General features: G+C 44.8%; 1 protein-coding gene across 4 annotated transcripts in view; it reads right to left on the bottom strand.

Moving 5' to 3' along the window:
• Nucleotides 1–1,703: 1,703 nt before the first annotated feature.
• The window catches only part of IDO2 (indoleamine 2,3-dioxygenase 2), a 43,034-nt gene continuing 21,028 nt past the window's right edge, over nt 1,704–23,709 (bottom strand). For all 4 annotated transcript variants that reach the window (XM_082864001.1, XM_082864002.1, XM_082864003.1 and 1 more), the window contains 6 exons: nt 23,053–23,067; nt 21,522–21,621; nt 20,099–20,216; nt 9,891–9,942; nt 3,760–3,908; nt 1,704–2,481 (listed from right to left, as the gene is read on the bottom strand). In XM_082864001.1, coding sequence (XP_082720127.1) covers nt 2,126–2,481; nt 3,760–3,908; nt 9,891–9,942; nt 20,099–20,216; nt 21,522–21,621; nt 23,053–23,067 — 790 coding nt within the window. In that variant the 3' untranslated portion in view covers nt 1,704–2,125. The remainder of the gene's footprint in view (nt 2,482–3,759; nt 3,909–9,890; nt 9,943–20,098; nt 20,217–21,521; nt 21,622–23,052; nt 23,068–23,709) is intronic.

The following is a 23,709-nucleotide window of genomic DNA, read 5'->3' as shown; positions in this document are numbered from 1 at the left end:
TATTTTCACACTATGCCATAACGCTGCACATGGAACTCACTGGCCCTAGAAATCAAAGCTTGAACGTGAATTAGGAGTTGGTTCTTTGGCAAAGGAGCTCTTTGGTTTGCATTGATTTCATTCTTGTGTAAAGACAACAAACAAACAAACAAACAAACAAAACATTCTGAAAGCTTTGAAAGACTACACTTTGTTCACTCCCGTTTCAGCCCCCTTTAATCTATCTGGTTTTCTAATTCTTTAACATTTACTGAAAACCTGCTCAGAGCCAGGCCCTGTGGTCTCTTTGTGTGGACTTGGATCTGTTGAAAGGATACCAGGGAAGAGGAATCTCTGTTAATCCTGTCACTCTCAGGGAAATTTTTTTTTTTTTTTATTCATACAAACCTAGATTTAAAACCTAGACTGAACTGGCATGCTTTTTTGTTTGTTTGTTTGTTTGTTTGTTTTCGGTACGCGGGCCTCTCACTGTTGTGGCCTCTCCCGTTGTGGAGCACAGGCTCCAGACGCGCAGGCTCAGCGGCCATGGCTCACGGGCCCAGCCGCTCCGTGGCATGTGGGACCTTCCCAGACCAGGGCTCAAACCCGTGTCCCCTATATCGGCAGGCAGATTCTCAACCACTGCGCCACCAGGGAAGCCCGAAAAGGCCTTTTGAGTGATGAGAGTCTCGGTCTTCTGAGCTGCAAGTCTGACTTAAACGGTAGGCAGAGAGGACCTCATCAGACCCAGAGTTTCCCTTGGTCCACTCAGACCGCATGCTCTTGGCCCCTTCATGCCCACCTCCCCATTTTTTTGGCAAGGCCACGCCCTGGGAGGACGTGGGGCAGTAGGAGCCTTCCTGGCACCCCAAGAAATATACTGGTTCGTGACTTCTCACCAAGGGCCCTGGGCATTGAGGAGAGTCCAGAAACCCCTGCCCCACCCCCCATTGCACTGAAGAGTGGAGATTGTGCCCACAGCTCTGGGCAGATGCTCTGAGCCGGTCTGGTAGTCGCCCGACATTCCTGGGGGCTGTGGGAATACGTCGGTGCTTCTCCAGGTGGCGCGATAGGACCGTGAGGGCTGAGCAGCTTTTCTGGCTTAGACAGGATGAGGCACGCTGCGGGCTCCATTAGACCACTACCCACATAGGGAGGTAGTGCTCACTTGCCCACCAGCCCGATGATCAGGTGCCTCTCCCTGATGCTGTGATATAGATCAGCCCTCCGGAATTTAGAACTAGCCCAGGGACGTGTGTGTGCACAGTGAGGGCAACCCTAAATTAATGGAATTCATCCTAAGATTAACATTTTCTAGTTTTCTACTGCCAGGCGGAGTGAGATCTTGTGATATAAACCAAGTCAATAAAAAGTGACATTTATTTGCCCACCACACATGTGGATTTCCCATGTATTCCCATTTCACTCATTTACTTCCAAAGGGTTTATTCATTTTACAAATACAAACTTTCAGCGTAAGGAGGAAGAATCATTCTTCTAAAAAGAAAGAAAGAAACCAAAATAGAAAGTACAAATTTCTGAACTTTGTGGCTAAGCCTCACCCGTTCCCATATCACTAACTTCTCGTGTCCACACTGGTGATTTCAGAGTCTTATCAGCAGCTGCCTCTTCCCTTCACATCTCCACTGGAGCATCTGCAAACTTCTGCCCCCAAATTCTGCGCACGTGGGGAGAGAGGACTGTAAAATCCCTGCTGTAACCCCTAAGCCAGGACTCAGTATGGGCTGAATAAGTCAGTAAGTGAACCAACGAATGCAGGAATTTACATTTTTTTTTTTTTTTTGAGAAATCAGCAAGGTGATCTGTCCACAAGCAATTTTATTTGATTTGTGAAATTATGTCAGTTTTCTAGAATAGGGGCACACTCACTCCTCCGTGGGGCTCTGAATGAGGGGCTCTCCAGAGCTGATCAGGGAGGGAAAGACAAGTTCCTGGCCATGAAAATTCTCTCAACATAGGAGAAGATGGTGCTCTGTGCAGCAAGAACATGAACAGGTCTGAGGTCCCTTTCAGATTATTCCAGACAGAACCCTCGTCCTCATTCTCCAGGCCCACCTGCTGTCCAATGAAAGGAGGATAAGGAAAGACCTGTGTGGTTTGCATTGCTGGGGAGAAGGGCAGTCTCTTAGCCACTTTGGTGGAGAATCGCCTCTATGGTCTTATCCCTGACACTCTTCAGGAATCTCACGACTGCCGTTCCGCCTGTGCCCCTCTCTTCTAAGGCCTGAGGTGGCCCCGGGCGATGGCTCGTCTTCCTGCCCTTTGCTTTGGGTGCGGCCGTGATGAGGTACTTGGTCACCATGGCGAGGTGGTAGCTGCGCAGGGCTGCCAGGGCCTCCACGCACTGGTTATAGGCTGTCAGAAGCTGGCTGTTTCCAGAGGACAGGATGTGGTCCCTCAGGGAAGGAGCGGAGTGAATTTCTTCTATGAAGGCCCTATGGGAAGGAGGCATGTAATCCCTCATTCTGTGCAGAAAATCAGCTGAAAGAAACAAGGCAGAGCAATGTCATGAAACAAGGCAGAACGATGCTGGAGCTCCACGTGGAAAGGTAAGAGAGCCTGTCTGCCTTCCCAGACATCAGCACAGCAGATGCTGCTGCTGCCCTCCTAACCACTCGTCCCAATGGTGTCTAATAACTTGGCTGGCTCTTTTGCATACAGACATCAGATCCTCCAAACGTAGACTGGAGATGAGGCAGGAAAAGAAGCAAGCCCATCACAAATAACTAAGATGGAACCAGCTCTACCGGCCAAGGTATAAATATTTATCATCTACCACATGTGGGCAACATATCTTGCTAGTTACACATGAGGTATATCTACAAATGTAAGGCATGAACCCTTAAACTGATGAGCTAAATACTCTGCTGAATTTTGTTTCCTGAGTGCTTCATTGTAGAGGGAGTGCTAAGGAGGAGGAAAGTAATAGGGTTTCTAAGGACAGGAAGATAAAAAACGATCAACTGTTTTAGCAGCAGCCTCTTGAAGTCAAATTGTTTAAAAATCAAATCAATAGCTATTTATGGGAAATACAGGTAGACGAGAGATCATTTACAGGAAACTCATTATGGGATTAATATTAGGCATGGTACATCAACTACTAACCTCATCAAACCAAAAGTCTGTGAAAAGTGATCATGGTTCTATAGAACAGACTTTTGTGGATGAGACTGGACCCTATGACACCGAATTCTAGTCATTGAGTTTTTCTTAATCCACCTTGAAAACTCTGTGCCAGGAAGTGCCTTTTTGCAGCTGTTGAACGTTAGGCTTGATGCCGGCAGGTAAGGAAAAGAGCCATTTCAGGCTTGTAAAATGGCAGAACCCCTCTTCTGGTCTACGTAGCCTTGGCTCGCGGCCACACCATTTTTACGGAATGGGCTTCACGGGAGGAGCCAATCCCCATCCGCAGCTGCATCCAGACCTGGCAACATAGTACCACAGCCCTGGATCTGCAGATCTCTCCCCCACTCTACAGAAGCAAGCTACTGCCTAAGGACCCAAACAAAGTTACAGGGAACAGCTGGAAATATAGGAATGTTTTAAGGTTTGGAAATAAAACCCAATATTCAGCTGAGCTCTGATACTGATTGGCTTAACAGTCCCAGATGGCAGGTGCACCGTCTCCTGGTTGATCTGGAGAAGTATAGACTTCCTGAGAGTTTCATTTACTTACTTGGACATATCAGTTGATAAAAACACCACTGTTCTTCCTCCCTGTTAAGGAAAAAACAAGAAAAAGAAAAACGTCTGACTTACCGCTTTCCTTGCTGTGACGAACACCCAAGAATTCATCAAAGGCATGCAGCACTGTGCTCTGAGCAGCGCTCGCGCCAGAGTAATGCAGGGGCTCTTTGGAGACGCCTTCATATAACAACCCCGCAGGCATTGCTGGGTTATCCTTCCAGCTAGGCAAGAGTAAAAGTCACAGAGAAGAAGTGGGTGCTAGGAGTTAAGAGTATATTTTCTGATATGGAAACAGAGATTGAGCGAGAAAGTGAACACAATTTCAATGGCAACTTTAGGGCAAGAGGCTGGATGTCTTTGTAGGATGTGTACTTAAGCATTATCTTGACCCAACTTCCTAACAGTCCAGCCCTTCTCTTTGCTCATATAAAGGACTGTTCCAGAGAAGTAAAAGATATTTAGAGAGAAATCATTGGCATCGGTCCTATGGCATGTTTTTGGAAAAATTCAATTATAAAGATGACGTCAGTGCTGATCAACAGGAACCATTAACATAGGGGATCTGGAACAATCTTCACTCCCTCTGCTAATCTCAACCTTGATGACCTTGATGCCCGTAACTCCACAAGTAGAGTTTTGAAAATACATGCGCGTGCACACACACACACACACACCCCAAACACCGACACAAACACACAAATATACATACAAATACACACACATCTTTTCCCTTCCCTAAAAGTTACAGCTATAACAGTTTTCACATTAAACTTCAGTTCTAAATGCTACCTAACTTCATGGGAATGCCTTTATCAGATAGTTTGTTGATGGTAGGTGTTAATAATAAGGGTAGCAGCAAAGAGAACACAATACAGCCATGCAGATCACCAGAATCTACGGTCAAGGACAGGAGGAAGGGCCGGAATTAAGGCTCAGATTAAATGTTTTTTCCTTCCTTCTCTCTCCTCTCTTCTCTTCTTTTCTCTCCTCTTCTGTCACCCTGATTCCACGTCTTCATCTTTTTGTCCTTGAGTCCCCCTCTTCCTGAGGACCCAAGCCACTTTACTCAGTTCGCTGTCTGACTTTTTATAGGGTCTTGAACCGTCACAGAGTGTATGTGGGTGACTCCACAATGAGACAGTCAGCAGCGCCAAGAACACACCACATCTGCCCTTACGATGCTTTACAGTTTACGTATCACATTGACATCCATTTTCTCGTTTGTCCTCTTTGGAGTAGATCAAGGCAGGCATTTTAAAATCCATTTTACAGGTAAAGAAAGAAAGACTCAAGGCACTAAGTCTCTAGGACCACGTTGTTAGAGAGAGAGGGAACCAGAACTTGACCCCCAAACTTGTCATTTTCTAGTTTCACTTCCCAAGACCACCCACGGGTAAATTTCTACTTTTACTAAAGAACAGAATCGTTTCCTTTTATTGCCGGGAACCCTGTTGTTAACGGTTTTAAATAACAGGCTTATGTTGATGTCTCTCCTTCTTCCTGTAATTCTACAAGTCATTCTGCTGGAGAGAAGGGAAACACACACATCTCGCACACACAAAAGCCGCAGACAGACTGCTCAACTCGCATCCGTGACCTTTTCCAAATACTTCCCTGAGGTAGGAAATGCTATTGTTTTCTTTGGGGGCTGTTTTGCGTTGCCTGTTCTGTGGTTTCACTGGATGAATATCGTAGTGGCCTTTGCAGTTGTAGCAATATCACTATGGAAAGAGATGACACATGCACAGCAGGGCAGGGGACAAGTTAGAGGAAACCAGGGAGGATTCTGAGTCTAAGAGCACAACCTGCTGTAGCTCTTAGGAGAGAGCGCTCTATCTTAAGCAGATATGGAATGGAATCTCAGCTTTGATACTTAGTAACTCTGAGCCTTGGGTGAGTTAATTAACTTCCTGGAGCATCAGTTTCCTCATCCCAGTAATATTAGTATCTACCTTACTGGGTTGTGAGAACTAATTAAAATAATACCTGGTCCGTGCCTGAAAACTATTAAGCATTTGATAAATATTAGCCGTTTTATCATATTATTCACAGTGAATTTGAACCTCTGCTCCCTCCTTTTGTAACTTTGTACAAACCCTTCTGAGTCTCAGTTCTCCTGACTTGTACCTACTTCCTGAAGCTGCTGGAAGAATCAAGTGGAGTCCACAAAGGTCTACTGACTCCGCAGAGTTCAGGACACTGGTCCAATAACATTTCTAAGCAACATTTTATGGGGCAGAAATATTGAAGACCAGACCACTATTGTGTGGTAAGTGGACCAAACACGATGGCTGTACTGGTTCAGATTTTTTTCTCTGTAATCCTGTTGATGGTCTCATATAGTCATTTTGGTCTCCTTCTCTAGTTCCTTCCCTTCACGACCACTTCTAAGTGCTGGACACTCTCAGGACTCAGTCCTTGGGCTTCTCACTACTCTCACTTCCCAAGTGATCTCATCTAAGTCTCCTGGATTTCAAAGCCAACTATATTAGGATTACTGACAAATGTGCACCTGGACCTGGATCTCTGCCCTGTATTCCAGAGACGTGTATTCAACTGCCTACTAGACATCTCCATAGGAGGGGACACATCCCAAACTGACCTCTCGATTCCCCCTTCCTTTGGCCAGACCCATGTCTCCACCTTCAGAGAAAGGAAAATGGCAGCTCCATTCTTTCCATGGATCCGGCCACACACCTCGAGTCCTCTCTGAAGGACCTCATTCTCTTCCATTCTACGTGCAATCCAAGAGCAGATAACTTCAGTCCACATCCAGAACTGCCTGTTTCTCAAGGCCTCTTCTGCTCCTGCCTAGTCCAGGCCACCACCCTGGACTGTAGTCAGAGTTTCTTAGGTGCGTTCCTCAGTCCATTCTATTCCCCACTCAGAAGACAGCGTGGCGATTTGCGACTTCGCACAGCTCATGTCACTCTTCTCAAAACTTGCCTGTGGTGCTCACCCCACTCAGAAAAGGAGCCAACGAGCCTCTACGTGATCTGGTCCCCCCACCGCTTGTAGTTCTCATTCTCCCCACATTTACTCCCTGCGAGCACTGCTGGGCTCGGTGCAGCTCTTCCTCCAAAAGTGCTTCCACCCCAGGGTCATTATGATGCGTGTTCCTTTCAGGCAGAGCAGGTACCTGGGTGGTTTGCTACTCTTCCTCACCTCCTTCACATATCTGCTTAAGCATCCTTTAGAAATGTGGCATTCGCAGGTCACAATAAATAAATAAGGACTTCGGCTACCACCCCTAACACTCCATAATGCTCTGTTATCCTACTTTCAAGTTTCCTGTATCTCTTCTTGTTGTAACACATCGAGTATGGTATTGCCTTTGTTATATTTATTTATTCATTATCTGTCTCCCGTGATTAAACTGTAAGCTCCGCAGAAATGAAGCTGCTGTTTTTACTGCTCCATCCCCAGCACCTAGAACTGTGCCTGGCATTTTGTCAGCCCTCGCTAAATATTTGGTCAATGAGTGAATGAAAAACTAGCACTCTATAATTAGGTATTATCTACGTAGAATATGTAAATCCAAGTGTATTTGTTGAAAGGACCTGGTCAGCTTAAAAGAAGATGATAGAGAAAAAAAGAGCATGAAAGTCAAAAAAAAATAAAATATGGGTTTCAAAACCCATATTCTCCAACTATGATGAGGTTAATATGAGGAAGAAAACTTGGGTTTCTCTGAATAGCCCAAGGATTGCTCCCATGCATTCTCAGGCCCAAACTGCTGTTTGTGAAGAAAAGGAATTAGTTTCCTTACAAATCTCTGTAGGCAAGTTTATTTTTAACATTTCTTGTAGCATATCTCTAGCAAACCCCAGAAAAGGGGAAGTTTAAACAGAAAAAAAAAAGAAAGGAAAAGAGATGACTTTTATCCATAGGGGCTAACTTCCCTGAGGAATTTGACGTGAGTGAGAGATAAAGGGACTATGTTTCATTTACAGATGGAATTTCTTAATGCTCCTAAATAAAAATGTTTTTTTAAAAAGTCAACAAAAATAATGAGTCAAGCATAAGACAAATCAAGAACACAGGAGCAGATTTAGACTTTTCAAGACAACCCTACTGGGAACTCTCAACAACCCAGATGCTTTTGGCCACCAACACATTTAGGATTGGCTACTGGCCACTTAGTTGAGCTACGTGGGAAATAATTTTGAGGATCAGAAATAGAAAACAGGCCTTTATGTAGATCACAGATAAAATGCATCACTGACTCAGAACTTATCTTAATGAAAATGAAGTCACCCTTTGGTATCCATTTAACTATGATAGATGGAATTCTAAAAATGTTGTCCCAAGATTCCCATTCTAACGCCTAGAACTATTAATATGATAAGAAAGCATGCCTGTCGATATGATATATCATAAGGCAAGGTAAAAGGGACCTTGAAGGTGTAATTAAGGTCACTAATGAGAGACCTCAACATAGGCAGTTATCCTGGATTATCTAGGGGAGCTTAATCTGATCACACAAGACCTTAAAAGCAGGGAGTTTTCTCTGGCTGATGACAGGAGATCTCTGAGAGATCTGAATTACCAGAAGGATTGGAAATATCACTGCTGACTTGGAAAGGATACTGGAGGCTTCTAGAAGCTGACAGCAGATTCTGCCAGGAAAGAATGAGAGACCTCAGTTCCCAACCCACAATGAGCTGATTCTACCAAAGACCTGGATGAGTTTGGAAGTGAATTCTCCCCCAGATTCTCCAGATAAGAGCTCAAGCCCAGCAGGTCCCGACTTCAGCCTTTTGAGACCCTAAACAGAGAACCAAGCCAAGCTCACCCAGACTTGTGGCCTACAGGAATGTGAGGTAATAAGTGAGCCTTGCTAAGTTGTGGTCATTTGTTATGGAACAGTGGCAACGAACCCCAACTCAGAGAGCAAACAAGCACAAAGAGATTTTCCAGAATTAGGTCTTCCTAAAACGCAGCCTATTTAAAACGTTTTGGAAAAATGGCCCTTTTGTTCTCCGCTCTGATCGCACCAAAGCCCAGTTGCATGCTTTGCTTAATATTTGTTGCTAGAATCTCTGTTTTACGATCAGATCTTTGTATTGACCCTGGCTACATGCAAAAGATACAGAGAGCAAAAAGAGTTCCACAGGATGAATAATCCCTTTGTCGGGGGTTCAGGAGTGAAGGGTACATAGGAAGGTGTAAATTGTGAGATACGCTCTCAATTCCATTCCTTTGCTCTTCCCCTTTCCTTCTCTTTTCCCCATAAACCAGGTACCTGTTACTCTCAAGTTATTCTCTAGAAACTTTGCTTCCACTCACTACCCCTACAATGAGGGGTCCCCACCCAGGCTGGCCTCCCCTGAGAATGTCTCATACTACAGACCTACCCAATCTAGAGAAAATACTTAATACACATGGTCACTCCCTTCGTGCACCCATGGAATATACCACTAGATCTACGGATGAATCAGTACATCTATTGATGTTGGAATTCGGCATGACTCTTGCTACATCCAGACACAGCTTCATATTCTTCCTACCAGCAGCGTTTCAGGCACCTCCTAGTTATCAAGATGGTGCTTTAGATGATGTCTATTTCACATTTTCACCTCTTCCATCCATCACCTCCACCTTTCACTCTTCACCATTAAAACAAAAACAAAAACTTAGTTTCTCTCAGTTAATGTGAATAGGAAAACAATCTCATTAAAACATGTCATGTTATGACAAATGTATTTAAAATAAGACATGTATCTAAGAGTAGAGTTCTCTATCTGGAGAAATTGCAGGCCAGGTGACCAAAGAAGAACACCAGAAGTATGAAAAACTGTCTTTGTTGTAGCTATTCCAAGAATGTTAGAAGGAAGCTTTTCAGCTACTGCCTATGCCTCCACCTGCCTGCATAACAGGCGGGAGAAAAGATACATATAATCGGGCTTTGTGGGTGGCACACTGGGCTGTGTTCCCCTCTGTCATCCAGTGGTTTTCTAAGGTGAGTACATTGAATCGAAAGTGATGGCCTCAGGACAATTACTCTAAACTTAAATATTCAATCCTTCAGTGTCATTTATCACACAAATGGTTCCCCACTTCTTTTACCCAGGAGATTCCTTTGTTAGCAAGGGTTACTTGGTGTGTTTCTTCCTCTGGGAAGCTTCTGTCTGTTTCTCCCCTCATAAATCTGGGAAAGGCTACAGATGTCTCATGCAGGAAAAGAGCTGAACTGTACTTACCCAGAGAAGAAGATCCGGATGACTGCGTAAAAGATGTCTGGATCTACATAATCTAGAGGAGCAATCAAAATGTGAACTTTACTACAGGCAAAAAAAGCAATTGGTTCCACACGCACGGGCTCTGCTGCCCTCCCAGGACACCCCCTCTATCTGATCTGCACAGAAACCTGGAGGGAACACAGCAGCAGGAGGGGGAGGAATGTTCCCTTCTGTTGCCCCCCTCACTGGCGCTGACGGGAGGGTTAAACGGTTCCAAATGCTGCCTTTTTCTATTTGTGGTTACTTCCCTCTTCTGCACTTAACAACAATCACCAAAAAGAGAGGTCAAGGCCATCTTTAAAAAATTAGTATTTTAAACAGCCAGAGAGAATGAAAGAACGTGGGAAGCAGAAAGGAGAAAAGCAGAGAGAAAGAATCTGCTCTCTTCAAGGCTTTCAGAAGAGAGGACCCCTGAACCCCTGGGTGCATTTCTGTGTAGTCAACAAAGGGCAGAGAGTGGAGGATCCTCTGCTCAGGCTCTGCTACACTTGGTCGGACACAGGCTCACTCATTAGTCCCTGCAGCTCGTTGTGTGTGTGTGTGTTGTTGTTGTTTCTGTTTTGGGGGGGTTTTCTTTTGACGGTGCCACATGTGGGACCTTAGTTCCCCAACCAGGGATCCAACCCATGGCCTCTGCATTGGAAGCACCTAGTCTTAACCACTGGACCACAGGGAAGTCCCTATGCTGCTCATTTTGAATGTAAGCCAATGCGTGGGGATAACTGATCCCACGAGCTTGTTAACTTGTGTGTGTAAGGAAGCACGTCCTCACGTTTGCACCGAATTTCTTTTCATCCACTTTTGAACGTTATTCTCTCTTCTTCTCACAATGGGGCCCCTCTGGGAGCTGACGTGTTTCTCTCATCCAGATTCCTGTCTATGTCTCTTTGTTTCGGAGAAAAAAAGAAACATCTTTTTGATGAGACCTAAATAATGGCATCTCTATACCATCAATTGACCTTTTCCACCATCACACCTGATCTCTGGTCTTCCATCTCTGTCTTCTCTGAAGCCCCCTGGGCTCAGGTAACTCACATCTCCCATCAGCCTCAGGGCTTCCCAGGGCCTCTGAGGGCTGTCACATCCTCCATGCTCATTTGCGACACCATCCCATGTGCTGGACTTTTCTCTGGGCCCTATTTCTGGGTCTTTCCCATTTGGTGCTCTGTTCCCACAAATATGCTAAGTACTATGTACAAATTTTTGCTGAAGCAGTAATGACTGGAGATAATTTAATGTTTTACCCAACTTATCATATTTAAGGAGGAAAAGCCAAATGATTACTTCAGTAAATGTGAGATAATTTTTTCTTTTTTTTTTTTTTGGCTGTACCACATGGCTTGCAGAATCTCAGTTCCCTGATCAGGAACTGAATCCAGGCCCTCGGCAGTGAAAGCGCAGAGTCCTAACCACTGGACTGCCAGGGAATTCCCACATGTGAGATAAGTTTGATGTCAAATTTTCAATAGATATAAAAAAATCCATTCATGATTAAGACAAACAAAAAATTTTAGCTAATTAGGAATAGGAGGGAACATCCTTAAGCTGATCAAAGGAAGCCACAGAAAGCCTCCAGTGCAGGTTATACTTAACGTTGAAATATTAAACATGTCTTTTAAAATGTCAGACAAAACCAAGTATCAGCACGTCCATTCAACACTGTGTTAGGCATCCCCTCGCCTGAAGAATAAGAATAAAAATTGAAAGAAAAAAGTTATGAGTATTTAAATGAAAAAACAAAACCATGTTATTCTCAAATAATATGATTTCTACATAGAAAACCTAGATAATCAACAGATCATCATTAGAATGAATAAGAGTGTTTATCAAAGGGCTAGATTCAAGGTTCACACTAAATATCAATTTCATTCTATAAACCAAGAACAAACAGGAATTAGTTCAGTCAAAAGACGCCATATTGGCTAGAAACAAAAATATAAAGTAACTATGAATAAAGCAGAATGTATCTAAATCTCTTATGTTGAAATAAGTCAAAGTAATTTAAGAAAATGTGTCTTTGTTCATGGACAAGAAAACTCAGTATCAATATCCAGGAAAATAAATGTATCTAAAGAAGAGTTTTTTGTTTTGTTTTGTTTATCTTGTTTTTATTGTATATTCAAATATTTAATGTAATTACTGATATGTTTGGGTTATAGATACACTTTTATTTATTTTGTCTTTGTCTCCTATTCTGTTTCCTTTTTTCTTCTTTTTTGACTTTCATGAAAAAAATGTTTTAAATTATTTTATTTCCCCCCTTATTATCATTAGTTTCCCCCTCTTAATGCTATTCTTTTAGTAGTCATTCTTGAGATTACAACAGATATCTTTGATTCAATAGATCTACGAAATTTAGTACTTTGACCACTTCCCAATCAATACAAGGTCTGTAGAATACTTTATCCTATTTAACCCCTTCGCCTTTTGTGCTATTGTTATCATTAATTTTATTTCTATGTACATTTTAAACCTACATTATTATTGTCGTATAAATTCAATAATCATTTGAATTTAACCACATAGTTACCATCTCTTGCTCTTCATTCTGTCCTGTATTTCTGTGCTTACATCTGGAATCTTTGTACTTTTGCCCGAAGAACTCAATCGAATATTTATTTTAGTGTGGGTCCTTTGGCAATAAGTTTTCAGAGTTTTTATTTGCCTGAAAATATCTTTGTTTTAATTTCAAATTTGAAAGATATTTTGGCTAGGTGTGTAATGCCAAATTGGAAGTTATTTTCTTTCTGCACTTCAGTGGTACCATTCCATTTTCTTGGTTTCTTTTTTTCTGTTGACAAGTCTTCTTATTTCTTTAAAGAAGAGTTTTCTATCTGGATAAATTTCAGGCCATGTGGGAAGAGAAGAACGCCCAGCAATATGAAGACATGATTCCGAGAGCACGTTAATGTCTTTACATTAGTCTCCACCTGTCCATCAGCCCTGATCAGAGGACAGAAGGACCAGATAGAATATCAAAATCAGGTAATTTTTCTCCAAATTAATATACAGATTTAATGCCATTTGAGCAAAATTCTTAACAGAATTTTTTTATTGGGATTTGACAAGCTGATTCTAAGTTTATATGAAAAGCAAAGGGTCAAAGACAGGACGCGCACCCCTGGAGAAGAGAAAAGTGAGGGGGATTTTCTCTACCTGAAAATGAGAAATTCTATGAAGCTGTGGTTCATTTAAGACAGATGGTTTTTGTGTGGGGAAAGACAAACAGACAATGAAACGGAATAGGGAGCCTGGAAAGAGATCCAATCATTTAAGAAAATCTGATGTAAGACAGTGTTAATATTGTAGGTTAGTGATTATTCACAGAAGGGAAATTGAATTTATTTCCTATGTCATACTGTATAGAGATAATAATTATATGTGTATTAAGGGGTGAAAGGTGAAAGACAAACAACATCAACTACAGAAAAAAATGTAGAAAAATGTATCTATGACCTCTGATTATGAAATTATATCTTATGCCACACTTCCTAAAAATAAACTGTTACAAAAGAAACTACAAATACTTTGACTATACTTAAATTAAGAACTTCTGCTTTCACAAGGCAGAATGAGAAAAACCACAACACTTGCAATCCATAACTAACAAAGATCACCCTCCAGAGTGTACCCAAAAGCTTATTAAAGGCAATGAGTAAAAGATAAAAGACATTTCCAAAAATAAGGAAAGCCATGCATTTCACAAATCAGGGACACACGCGATGAGCACGCAGGAGCACAGGCCCTTCCACCCCCATCCCAGACACACAGACGGTTAACTCATTAGAAAACAGGGAGATGCAAGAGTGACATCATCAGCATGGCAGAATAAGAGTTTTCGACTGTCTTCCCCCAAAGAACATTGTTTTAGACAGTCACCCGTGGATAAGACAGCATTTGTGGAAGTCCAGGAGTCCAGCGAAAGGTTCCAGAACACCACTGGAGCAAAAAAAAAAAAATCTAAGAGTAGATGCACTGAAGAGGGTAAGAAGAATATTTCACTTTACCCACATCACCCCTTGCCCAGGGCAGCACAGCACAGGGCCAAGAGAGACCTTCTTGGCAGACTCCTGAGGGTGGCAAGAGGGAGCCTTTGCAGATAGGTAGCAAGCAAGTACAGCGGGACTCTGGGACTGGGAGGAAGCAAACGCCCTTGGGAGTTCAGCACTGCCCTGGGGAGCAAGGGAAGAGGTCAGCTCCCGGCCTGGCTTTACAGGATCCAAAGAAGGCATGCACGACGATGAGCACTAGAAATTCTGCCACAAGAGGGAGCAAAAAGACTGGAGCAGGTGTAGCCACAGACGTGTGGAAAAGCCTCAGAATCCCTACCGGGGCTGACGGAAGGTAGAGAACATCTATTAACGTGGGGCTGCTGAGGGACAAGAGCCACATAAAAACTCTTGCTTCTGGATCTGATGTGTGTACACTTGGGCTGAGAAGGGCAGTTCCTGAAAGCCAGTGCCATTATCCTCCAGGGAGCATAGAAGACCCGAGAAGACACCTGAGTTACGTCTCCCCCCTTTCCTTCCCTGTGTCTTCCTAGAGGAGTGGAAAAATGGCCCCATGGACTGCAGTTTCTGCCCCGATGGCCAAGCCCAGGTGCACTTAGTGGATGGGGCTAGATGTCTTCCAAAGTTGCTGTTGTTATTGTTCAGAAAAACACAAAACACTTTGGTCAAGTATCTTGTTCTTTTAAATCTAAGTGACTCTCAAGAAAAACACAATGTCTGCTTTTGATTAGTTCACTCTCATCTCATTCTATCATAAGCATTATTTTTGTTTCGCTTGGAAAACCTAAGGAAACTTGCTTTTTCAGGGGTAGGGATTTAGGTTTTATACTGAGAAGTGGCCTTTAAACAAAACAAAACTCAGCAAATCCTTGCTTTGGGTCAGTACTAAAGCCACAGACCCAGAACCACTGCAGTCTTTTCATATGACGTCATTAATGTTCATTATGGTCATCCTACCCAGAAAGGTAAGGCAGTCAATGCTCCATTACTGACACCCAAAACAAAGCACTGTAGGTGCACAGCTGAAATATACATCTGATGGACCTGACCACCAAACTGTCTTTTTTGGGTAATTCCCACTTTTTTTTTTTTTTTGCAGTACACGGGCCTCTCACTGCTGTGGCCTCTCTCCTTGCAGAGCACAGGCTCCGGACGCGCAGGCTCAGCGGCCATGGCTCACGGGCCCAGCCGCTCCGCGGCATGTGGGATCTTCCCGGACCGGGGCACAAACCCGTGTCCCCTGCATCGGCAGGCGGACTCTCAACCACTGCGCCACCAGGGAAGCCCGTAATTCCCACTTTTAAAGCCACATATTTCCACTGAATGTCTCACCATCACCTTAAATGTGACATGTTTCAAAGCAAGTATTGTTTCCTTTCCCTGTGTTCCCTATTTACTTTGAAAATCAATCTGCCAACCAAGCAGAACTTGATTCAATCTTCCAAATAACAGATCTTTGCCAGAGGCCTCGTGACTTTTTTCAACCAGCTTTGAAATCATACGTATGTGTATACCCTTGACCCCTCCTCCTGCCTTGGCTCACACCTAAGCTCTGCCAATCCTCAGCCCTTCTCCTCGGGGAGTCTTGTTTATTTCTCCTGTGGCCCCATCCCTTGCCCCATTCCTGGGTGTGGCAGCATTGCTGATAGGGTTTAAGCAGCTATAGATGCCTGGATGAGACCGGGGCTTAAATCTGAGGGTAAACAGGAGTTAAGTAGGCAGAGGGTGAGTTAGGAAGAATGTCTGAGGCAGAAGGAATAGTCCGTACACGAGCCTTGAAGTGGAAGAAGTTCTTTTCAGGAGCTAAAAGCTAGTGTCAGAAAGAATAAGTGAAGGGAAAGATGATGTGAAATAAATTAAAATTAAAATAGCCTGGGGTCAGTTCATCTTGGGTCTTGCAGAATAGGTTAAGGATTTTGGCCTTATCCTTAGAATAATGGATAAACTAGTGCTTTCGGTTGAAATCTAATGTGATAGACACGTGTAGTTTTAAATTTTCTAGTAGCCATATTTCAAAAGGTAAAAAGAAAAGGAAAAATTAATATCAATACTATATTTTAGTTAACTCCAAATATCAAAAATACTATCATTTCGGTATGTAATCAATATAAAAATTATCAATGTGGTTTTTAAAATTAATTGTTTGAAATCCTGGGTATATTCTTATAGATTTAAAATTTATTTTATACTTAGAGTGCATTTTAATTCGATGCTGAATTTTCCACAGTTAAGTGAAAGGTAATCTTTCTAACAATGAAGCTGCATCTAACAGAAAAGTATGTGACACTGATTCAGTTTTTCGACTTCAATTTCAATTAGCTAAATTTAAATACAATTAAAAATTTAGGGCTTCCCTGGTGGCGCAGTGGTTGAGAGTCCGCCTGCCGATGCAGGGGACACGGGTTCGTGCCCCGGTCCGGGAGGATCCCACACGCCGCGGAGCGGCTGGGCCCGTGAGCCATGGCCGCTGAGCCTGTGCGTCCGGAGCCTGTGCTCCGCAACGGGAGAGGCCACAGCGGTGAGAGGCCCGCGTACCAAAAAAAAATTTAGTTCCTCAATCACACCGTCCATATAGCAAGTGTTCAGTGGCCGTGTGTGGCTGGAGGTTACCATATTGGACTGTGCCAGGAGGGCAACGGGAGGGTTTTAAGAGTCAAAGTGATGCAACCGATCTGCACTCCTAAGAGTTGATTCAGGCTTCTGTGAAGAGCATGGATTCGACTAGGTAAAGGACAGATGAGAGAAAGGATTGAGAAGGCCACTGCAGGAGTGCTGGCGGGAGATATGATAGCCAGGTGCAGAGGAAGTGATGGTGGAAACACAGGGAAAGGCAGAGATGACAACAGTACTCCAGAAAGAGACTTCCCTTTGTTGTAATGGAATGTTGTTTTACTTGGACCTATCCTTCCCCTGACAAAAACAACAGAAAGCTGGGTAAATGTGAAAACATCCTAAAGGCCATCAAAGAGCTCAAAAGACAGCAAGGAACCACCGAGCAAACATTGCAAGGGAAAGCAGAAACCCAAGGAGGTAGAAAACAAGACCAGCAGAGATAGTGTTCCCTGAAATCACTTGCCCATCCGGGTTCGCCAGGGCTCTGGTTAGGTGGCTTCTCTGTACGATGGGAGCCCTGGTCCCAGCTTTGGTGAGGAATTTTACACCAGACTCTCCTCATATTATCCGCAGAGCCCCAAATGCCTATACTCACAACTCCGAGTGAATCAGGGCCCCCCTGTACCCCCGTTTGCCACAGGAGACAGAATTAGAACTAACTTTGGCACCAAGCCAAAGAGGATTAAAAAAAAAATCTGTCCCTGAAAAGTCGTGACCTTTTCTTTTGCACATTTTTAGCCCAAGTTCAGTTGTCGGGTCCTTACGTGTTCAACATGATTTAAGATGATCCAGAATTTTAGAGTTCCAAAGAACCAGGAAGAACCAAATACAAATATTTCTCTCTCCTAGCCCCAAAAGTCTGCCTACAGATGATGTTTCAAAGACAATGAACATTACAAGGTGAAAACAAAATCAAGCATAGAAAAGAACATGGCAACCACTGTGAGGACTGAAAAAGGAAGAGAAGGTTAAAAAACAAGAAGGAAACAGAAACCAGTTTCAAATATTAGAATGACCACATCTTTAGGCGTGACTTTGAAAATTCCTGGAAAGGAGGGTTTGTACAGGAAGGGAGTACACAATTCGTGCTAAAGTTTGGCTCCGAAAGAAGAATGGTTGGGTAAGCTCCATTTGGGGGAGGACAGCAGTGCAGCTGGGCTCTATTTATCAGGCAGAAGAAATTCAACAACCATAAACCACAATCAATCACTAACAAGTCCGTGTGATTCCTTACCCCTTGAAGTTTTTATTGTTCGTGATCATTTTTTTTTTTTAAATTGCTGTACGCAGGCCTCTCACTGTTGTGGCCTCTCCCGCTGCGGAGCACGGGCTCCAGACGCGCAAGCTCAGCGGCCATGGCTCACAGGCCCAGCCGCTCCGCGGCATGTGGGATCCTCCCGGACACGGGAGGGGCACGAACCTGTGTCCCCTGCATCGGCAGGCGGACTCTCAACCACTGCGCCACCAGGGAAGACTGTTATCATTTTTATAATTTTACTTTTCTGGTTACTGTGGCTGCATAACAAACCACTCCAAACTCAGTGGCACAAAATAACCATTGTATTATGCTCATGGACTCAGGGCAGGAATCAGGGCGAGACACAGTGGAGATGGCCTGTCTCTGCTTCTCAGTGGTTGGGTCCTCCGCTGAGGAAATGGAAGAGTGAGGATGCCTGGAAAGTGGGAACTCAGACTCATCTGAGGGCTTATTCGCCCCTGTGCTAGGTGCTAATTGGAGCACCTACAGTTGGCCTCCCTGTGTGGTTTGACATCTTCATTCACAGCCCTGGTGGCCACAGAGTAGATGGAGTTTTTACATGGTGGCTCAGTATACAGGGTGGCAGCTGCAACACTTTTTCTAGCCTTGTCTGGGAAGTCACGCTGTGTCACTTCCACTGAGTTCTACTGATCGCGAGCATGTCACAAGCCCGCCTACGTCACAAGCCAGGACACAGGCTTTGACGAGAGGAATACCCGGGCCACATTGTAAAGGAGCCCTGAGGATGGATGGCGGTGTTGTGGCCATTTTTGAAAACTGCAGGCTGATACATTCATCTATTTCACTGCAGTGACTAGTAGTGAAACCTTTAAAAGACAGGATGTCAGGCTTCCCTGGTGGCACAGTGGTTAAGAGTCCGCCTGCCAATGCAGGGGACACGGGTTCGTGCCCCGGTCCGGGAAGATCCCACATGCCGCGGAGCGGCTGGGCCCGTGAGCCATGGCCGCTGAGTCTGCGCGTCCGGAGCCTGTGCTCCGCAGTGGGAGAGGCCACAGCAGTGAGAGGCCCGCGTACCGCAAATAAAATAAAATAAAATAAAATACATGATGTCTGTGTGGGAAAATTTGCCTTTGGGGGACACAAGGGAAATCACCCCATCACCTGCCCAGGCCATCAGACCTCCTGCAGAGGATGGTCAAGAAAGCATCAGGGTTGGCCTGGGCTGAATACGTGACTTTGAAAATGAGTGCTAGGGAAGCGTGTGAGAGCCAGACAGGGCTGTGCCACCTTACTGGGACACGCCCTGGGACAGGGTGGAGGGCCTCCTGTGACCTTCCAAACCACTCACTGCTGCTCTTGCCTAAGATCTGAAGACCCTGCAACGCGCCTCTAGCAGTCTTCACATCCTGAGTAATAAATGCAGGCCATCTTGCAAAACTAAAATCCATCTCCCTGAGCTGGGAGAGCTTGTTTGGCAGGAGACCTACTGATGTGATCGGGAGGAATTTACAATTAAAAATCAGGGCAATGGGGAGATGTGAGTCAAACGTGTAAAACAGGGGCCTTGAATGGAAAGAATACATAACCCGGTGACTTCCGATGGACGTCCCAGAGAGTCTGGAATGACAAAGAAATCTATCCTTTGAATGAAAAGTCACAAAGCTGAGTACCATCCGGTCTCCGGCTCCCTCCCTCCTGCCCCGTTTCCTACAAACACTCTCTTTTTCCAGAATCTGTTTTGTTTTCCAGTGAAGAAGGACTTAGGGGAACTGATACTTAGCTGCTTTTCCCTTGCTAAACAGATCACGCCCATTTTCCCCCTTAAATTTTTGAGATTCTTCTGCTAGGGGAAGTTGAAGAGCTGCCCAGACATTGGAGAGGAAGGCAGTTGCCAGAATAATATGTAACCAGTTGCAGCAAGGGTGGGCCCCTTAAGTGGCCACACTTGTGGTAACCCATCCCTGCACTGGTCACAGACGAGGGCTGAAGAAGCCAAGGTCAGTCATGTCCTCCGGTACCAAGGTCACTGCTGGATAAAGCAGGTACAAGCCATGTAGTGTGCCCTTCCCCTCCTCCCAAGCTTCGTGCAAGACCTCAACGCACAAAGAAATACATGAGAGCCGAAGAGAGGAAATTAGCCTAATCACATGAAAAGAGAAAGACTATACCAGGAGAATATCCCTGCCAACTGAGAGATCATCTTCCAATAGTATGAGCGGCAGTTACCTAAAACAAAGCTAGCACAGCAGTGCCATCTCATGGACGTTGCCAACCTCCAGGCCCTTTCTGCCCCGCAAGCGATCCCTCAGCCTTCAGGAGCCCCTTACCATGCATTTGTCCCAAGGCTCTGGTGATGTCCTGAATGGAGAGCCGCAGTTGCTGCAGGGCTTGGAGCAGGGAGTCTGGGCTGGGCAGCAAGACGGCATTCACCGCCTGAACCAGGGCCTGGGGATGAGATTCAGTCTCGTAATGCATTAGCATTCACTGAAGGCCCACTGAGATGCAGTGAGCCTCAGAGATGGGGGAATCCAGGAAGGGCAGCCCTCCGCCTGCTGGACTGTGTGACAGGGCTCCCCAGGGAGTGCTTCTAAACTACATTTGGCCATGAGGTCCTTCTCAAAGGAGAATCTTCCTGGTCACCTCCCAGATGGACCTGGTTAGGTCTTTCTGGATCTTTCCACTGGCTGATACTTCGTGTGCCTCTCAGGGGCCTCACTCTGTCATTTTCCTCCTTTCTGCTTCTTGAGTTATTACACATAATACTCCTGCGTCTTGACTCCTGCGTCTTGACTCAGGACGGCCTCACCCCTGAGCTCTGTCTCACAGAAAATCAGAATTGTGGAGCCCTCAGCTCAGACCCCCCTTCATTAGCAGTCTCGACCTTATCTGAGCTATATTTGGAAGACCAGTATTTTATTCTGTATCTTTCTATGGAATAAACACACGGATGAGAAGTAAAGTGACCCCATAGTTTCACTTCTGAGAGTGCAAGAGGGAGCTATAATAATTGTAGCCCGATCTGGTCACCCTACAGTAGGTACAGTAGGCACCCAAAATATGCTTACCAGGGAAGGTGGTGAGGAAGGACAGAGATCTAACTTCAATATCTTCAGGCAGGGCATGGATTCTCTGACAGACACCTGACCTTTCTGGGACCTGCCTGACCCCTAAAGGAATTCAAGTTTACAACCCCAGGGCCAGGTAATCTCAAGGATGGTTCATTTGAACTCAGAGCCCTTGCATGGTAGTTCCAGGCATCAGCATCTCTCTCTCTGTCTCTGTCTCTCTCTCTCTGCTTAATTCCTTTACATTACTCAGGTATTAACTTTCAGACCTGTCATTTCCCTTGGAAAGCTTTGCCCGACCCTTCAAGTCTGAATTAGGTTTTAGACGTCTTTTCATGAAACACGGCACTTTTTTTCATGTTACTCCCTCCATCGATGCACCCTCCTCCACTGGATCCTGAGCCTCTGTGGAAGCCAGAGCAATGTCTGTCTTATTCCCCCAGATATCCCACTGCCTAGAACAATGCTCGTTTGTTGATGGGCAAACGGTCAACTGCGTGTTTTACAGTAGTTTAGGAAAGGTAGATACCTCTGTGGGCCAGAACTTAAATCTCTTTGCTCAACTAACCAAGTAAGATGAGGCCTGTATTGATGAATTCACTGCAGGGAAAGGGCCTGGGTGGGAAGCAAAGCTCAGACTGACTTTTCATTTAGAAAAAAAAAAGTTCTGTGTGTGGGAAGATACCTTAATCCCGGGTACAGCTGCTTTCTCCACCAAAACAGTCACCAGTATAAAACCACGCAGGCTTTCTCCCCCTGGGAATAAGACAATGGGGTCCAAGTTCCTTGGGAGGGACATGACCACGTGGTTAGAAAGGTCTGGACACAGTGAGTACGCACGGCCCAGCGGTGGCCTCGAGTCAGGTAACTGCTATAGTCCAAGGTGGAACCAGAGGTTGATGCTCTCTCCTCTCCACAGGGCAGCCCGAAGACGGGCCTCTTCCCTCCAGCAACATTCAGGTAGGAAAGAGACAGATCTGCTCCAGCCCAAGTTCACCTGAGGACTCCTAAGCTAGCATGGCCCGGATGGTCCCAGACCATCTCCCCCACCCCCACCCCCGCCCCTGCTGTGGAACTGCTAAAGCACGAGGGGACAAGTAGGGCTGATTCTTCACAGGGCCAGTCCGGGGCCCATCACACCCTTCCCGTTAGGAGCACAGTGTCTTAATGCTGCAGTGACCACAGGCAACAGCTAATTCCATGCTCCTTTCTTACAGACAGAAAACTATGGCCCAAAGAAGCAAAATCGCTTCCCCAGTTGCATCCAGCTGCTTAGTCACTGGACCTGGTCCAGAGCAGTTTCATAGCTCAGGCTAGTCCTCTCTCTCATTAGTCATTTTCCCCCCCAAATTCTGTATTATAATAGTGAAAGCTGAAGACTGTTATAGAGGGATCATTCTTAAATGATCTGTTATCACACGGATTCAAATAGCCCAGAGGCGGATCCAGTCTACAAAACATAAAACTTCGTTCCGTAAGTCACTTCTGCCTCTAAAACATGAGAAGACATGAAAAACAAACACAAAAGATAACTCAGTCAGGGACCCCCGTGGTTTCAGCAGAGTCACGTTAGTGTGGAAATGGGGTCTTCAGGCTTCAGCTCTCCATCTTCTGAGCTACAGCTTTTATACTGAGCCCCTTTATGGAGCTGAGGTTTGGTGACCGGAGAGGCAGTGTCAACTTAGAGGTTAACTGTGCTCCCTGGGGAAACAGGAGTCTAAGAACATCTGGACCAGACTTGCCCCACGAGCTCCAGTCTATGTAATATTTCAAAGGGATTCTGTAGCTGTAGCAGCCACAGCCTGCAATCTGGCCTTTCAGAGAAGTTACAGTGAGACCAGAGATCATCTTCAGATCATTACTTCAAAAACTCACAGAGACTTGGAGAACTGGTGAAGTTTTGGTGTTTGGGGGGTTTTGGTTTGTATTTTGCTCTTCTTACATTGCATTTTACTTGTTTTATTATGTACAAATTGGAAAATGTGGTCAAGAAAATTAATCCCTTAATCTCTACAAAGCAGAGACAACTACCGCTAACTTTGGGGCTGTTGATTTGGGGTACATTTCCTTCTACTATTTTTTCAGGCATTTTTATATGTTTTACATAGTATACGTACAATGTGGTATGCTTTCTCTTTTTTTGCTTGTTGGTTTTATTGTAAGCTTTTACAGTTAGCAAGGATCCTGAAGTGAGGGAAGGATTTCTGAGAACTTACCTGATTTCCAGGGGTCTAGTCCAATTTCAGTTATTGACAAAAGGAAAGAAAAAGAAGAGAACAAATCAGTTTGCAAACCTGATGTGCCTTCTAGGGTCACGTGGACACAGGCACTCACACTTGTGTGCAAATGCACGCGCAGACACACACACATCGTGCACAGTTTGGATGTCACGGGTTGTGACTAGACCGTGGGCCTGAGGGGAGCAGAATAGACCACCCCAAATATGCCACTTAGGTGGATTGATTATTTTGAATTAAGGATACTTGAGAAACAGCCGGTGCCAAAAGGACACTAGGACCTCTTTGTGCCGCTGAAAGTAGGAAATAAATCTCCCATGTGAAGGCCCCCCCTCCCTGTACCAGGAAGTAGAGAGAGACAGGCTTATCACCAGAGACAGGAATTCAGGGCTGAGAAGCCTGTATAAACGAACCTTGTTACTTCTTCCCTAGTTAGCTAACCCAAGCCCCAAAGCCTGTGTCTTGTCAATTCTTCATAAATGCATTGCTGCCTCATCTAGAAGATATACAAGCTTCCGGCTTTAGTCGCATATTCGAGTCTCGTCTTTTTATGGGGATCTAATAGGTACAAAATTAAATTTGTTTTTCTCCTGTTCTCCTATCTGATGTCAATTTGATTATCAGACCAGCTAAGCA

Source organism: Leucopleurus acutus (genome assembly GCF_964270905.1).
Source record: "Leucopleurus acutus genome assembly, chromosome: 21".
In the NCBI taxonomy this organism is placed as follows: Eukaryota; Metazoa; Chordata; class Mammalia; order Artiodactyla; family Delphinidae; genus Leucopleurus; species Leucopleurus acutus.
Note: the sequence above shows the minus strand (reverse complement) of the source record. Positions and strands in the feature narration are given on the sequence as shown.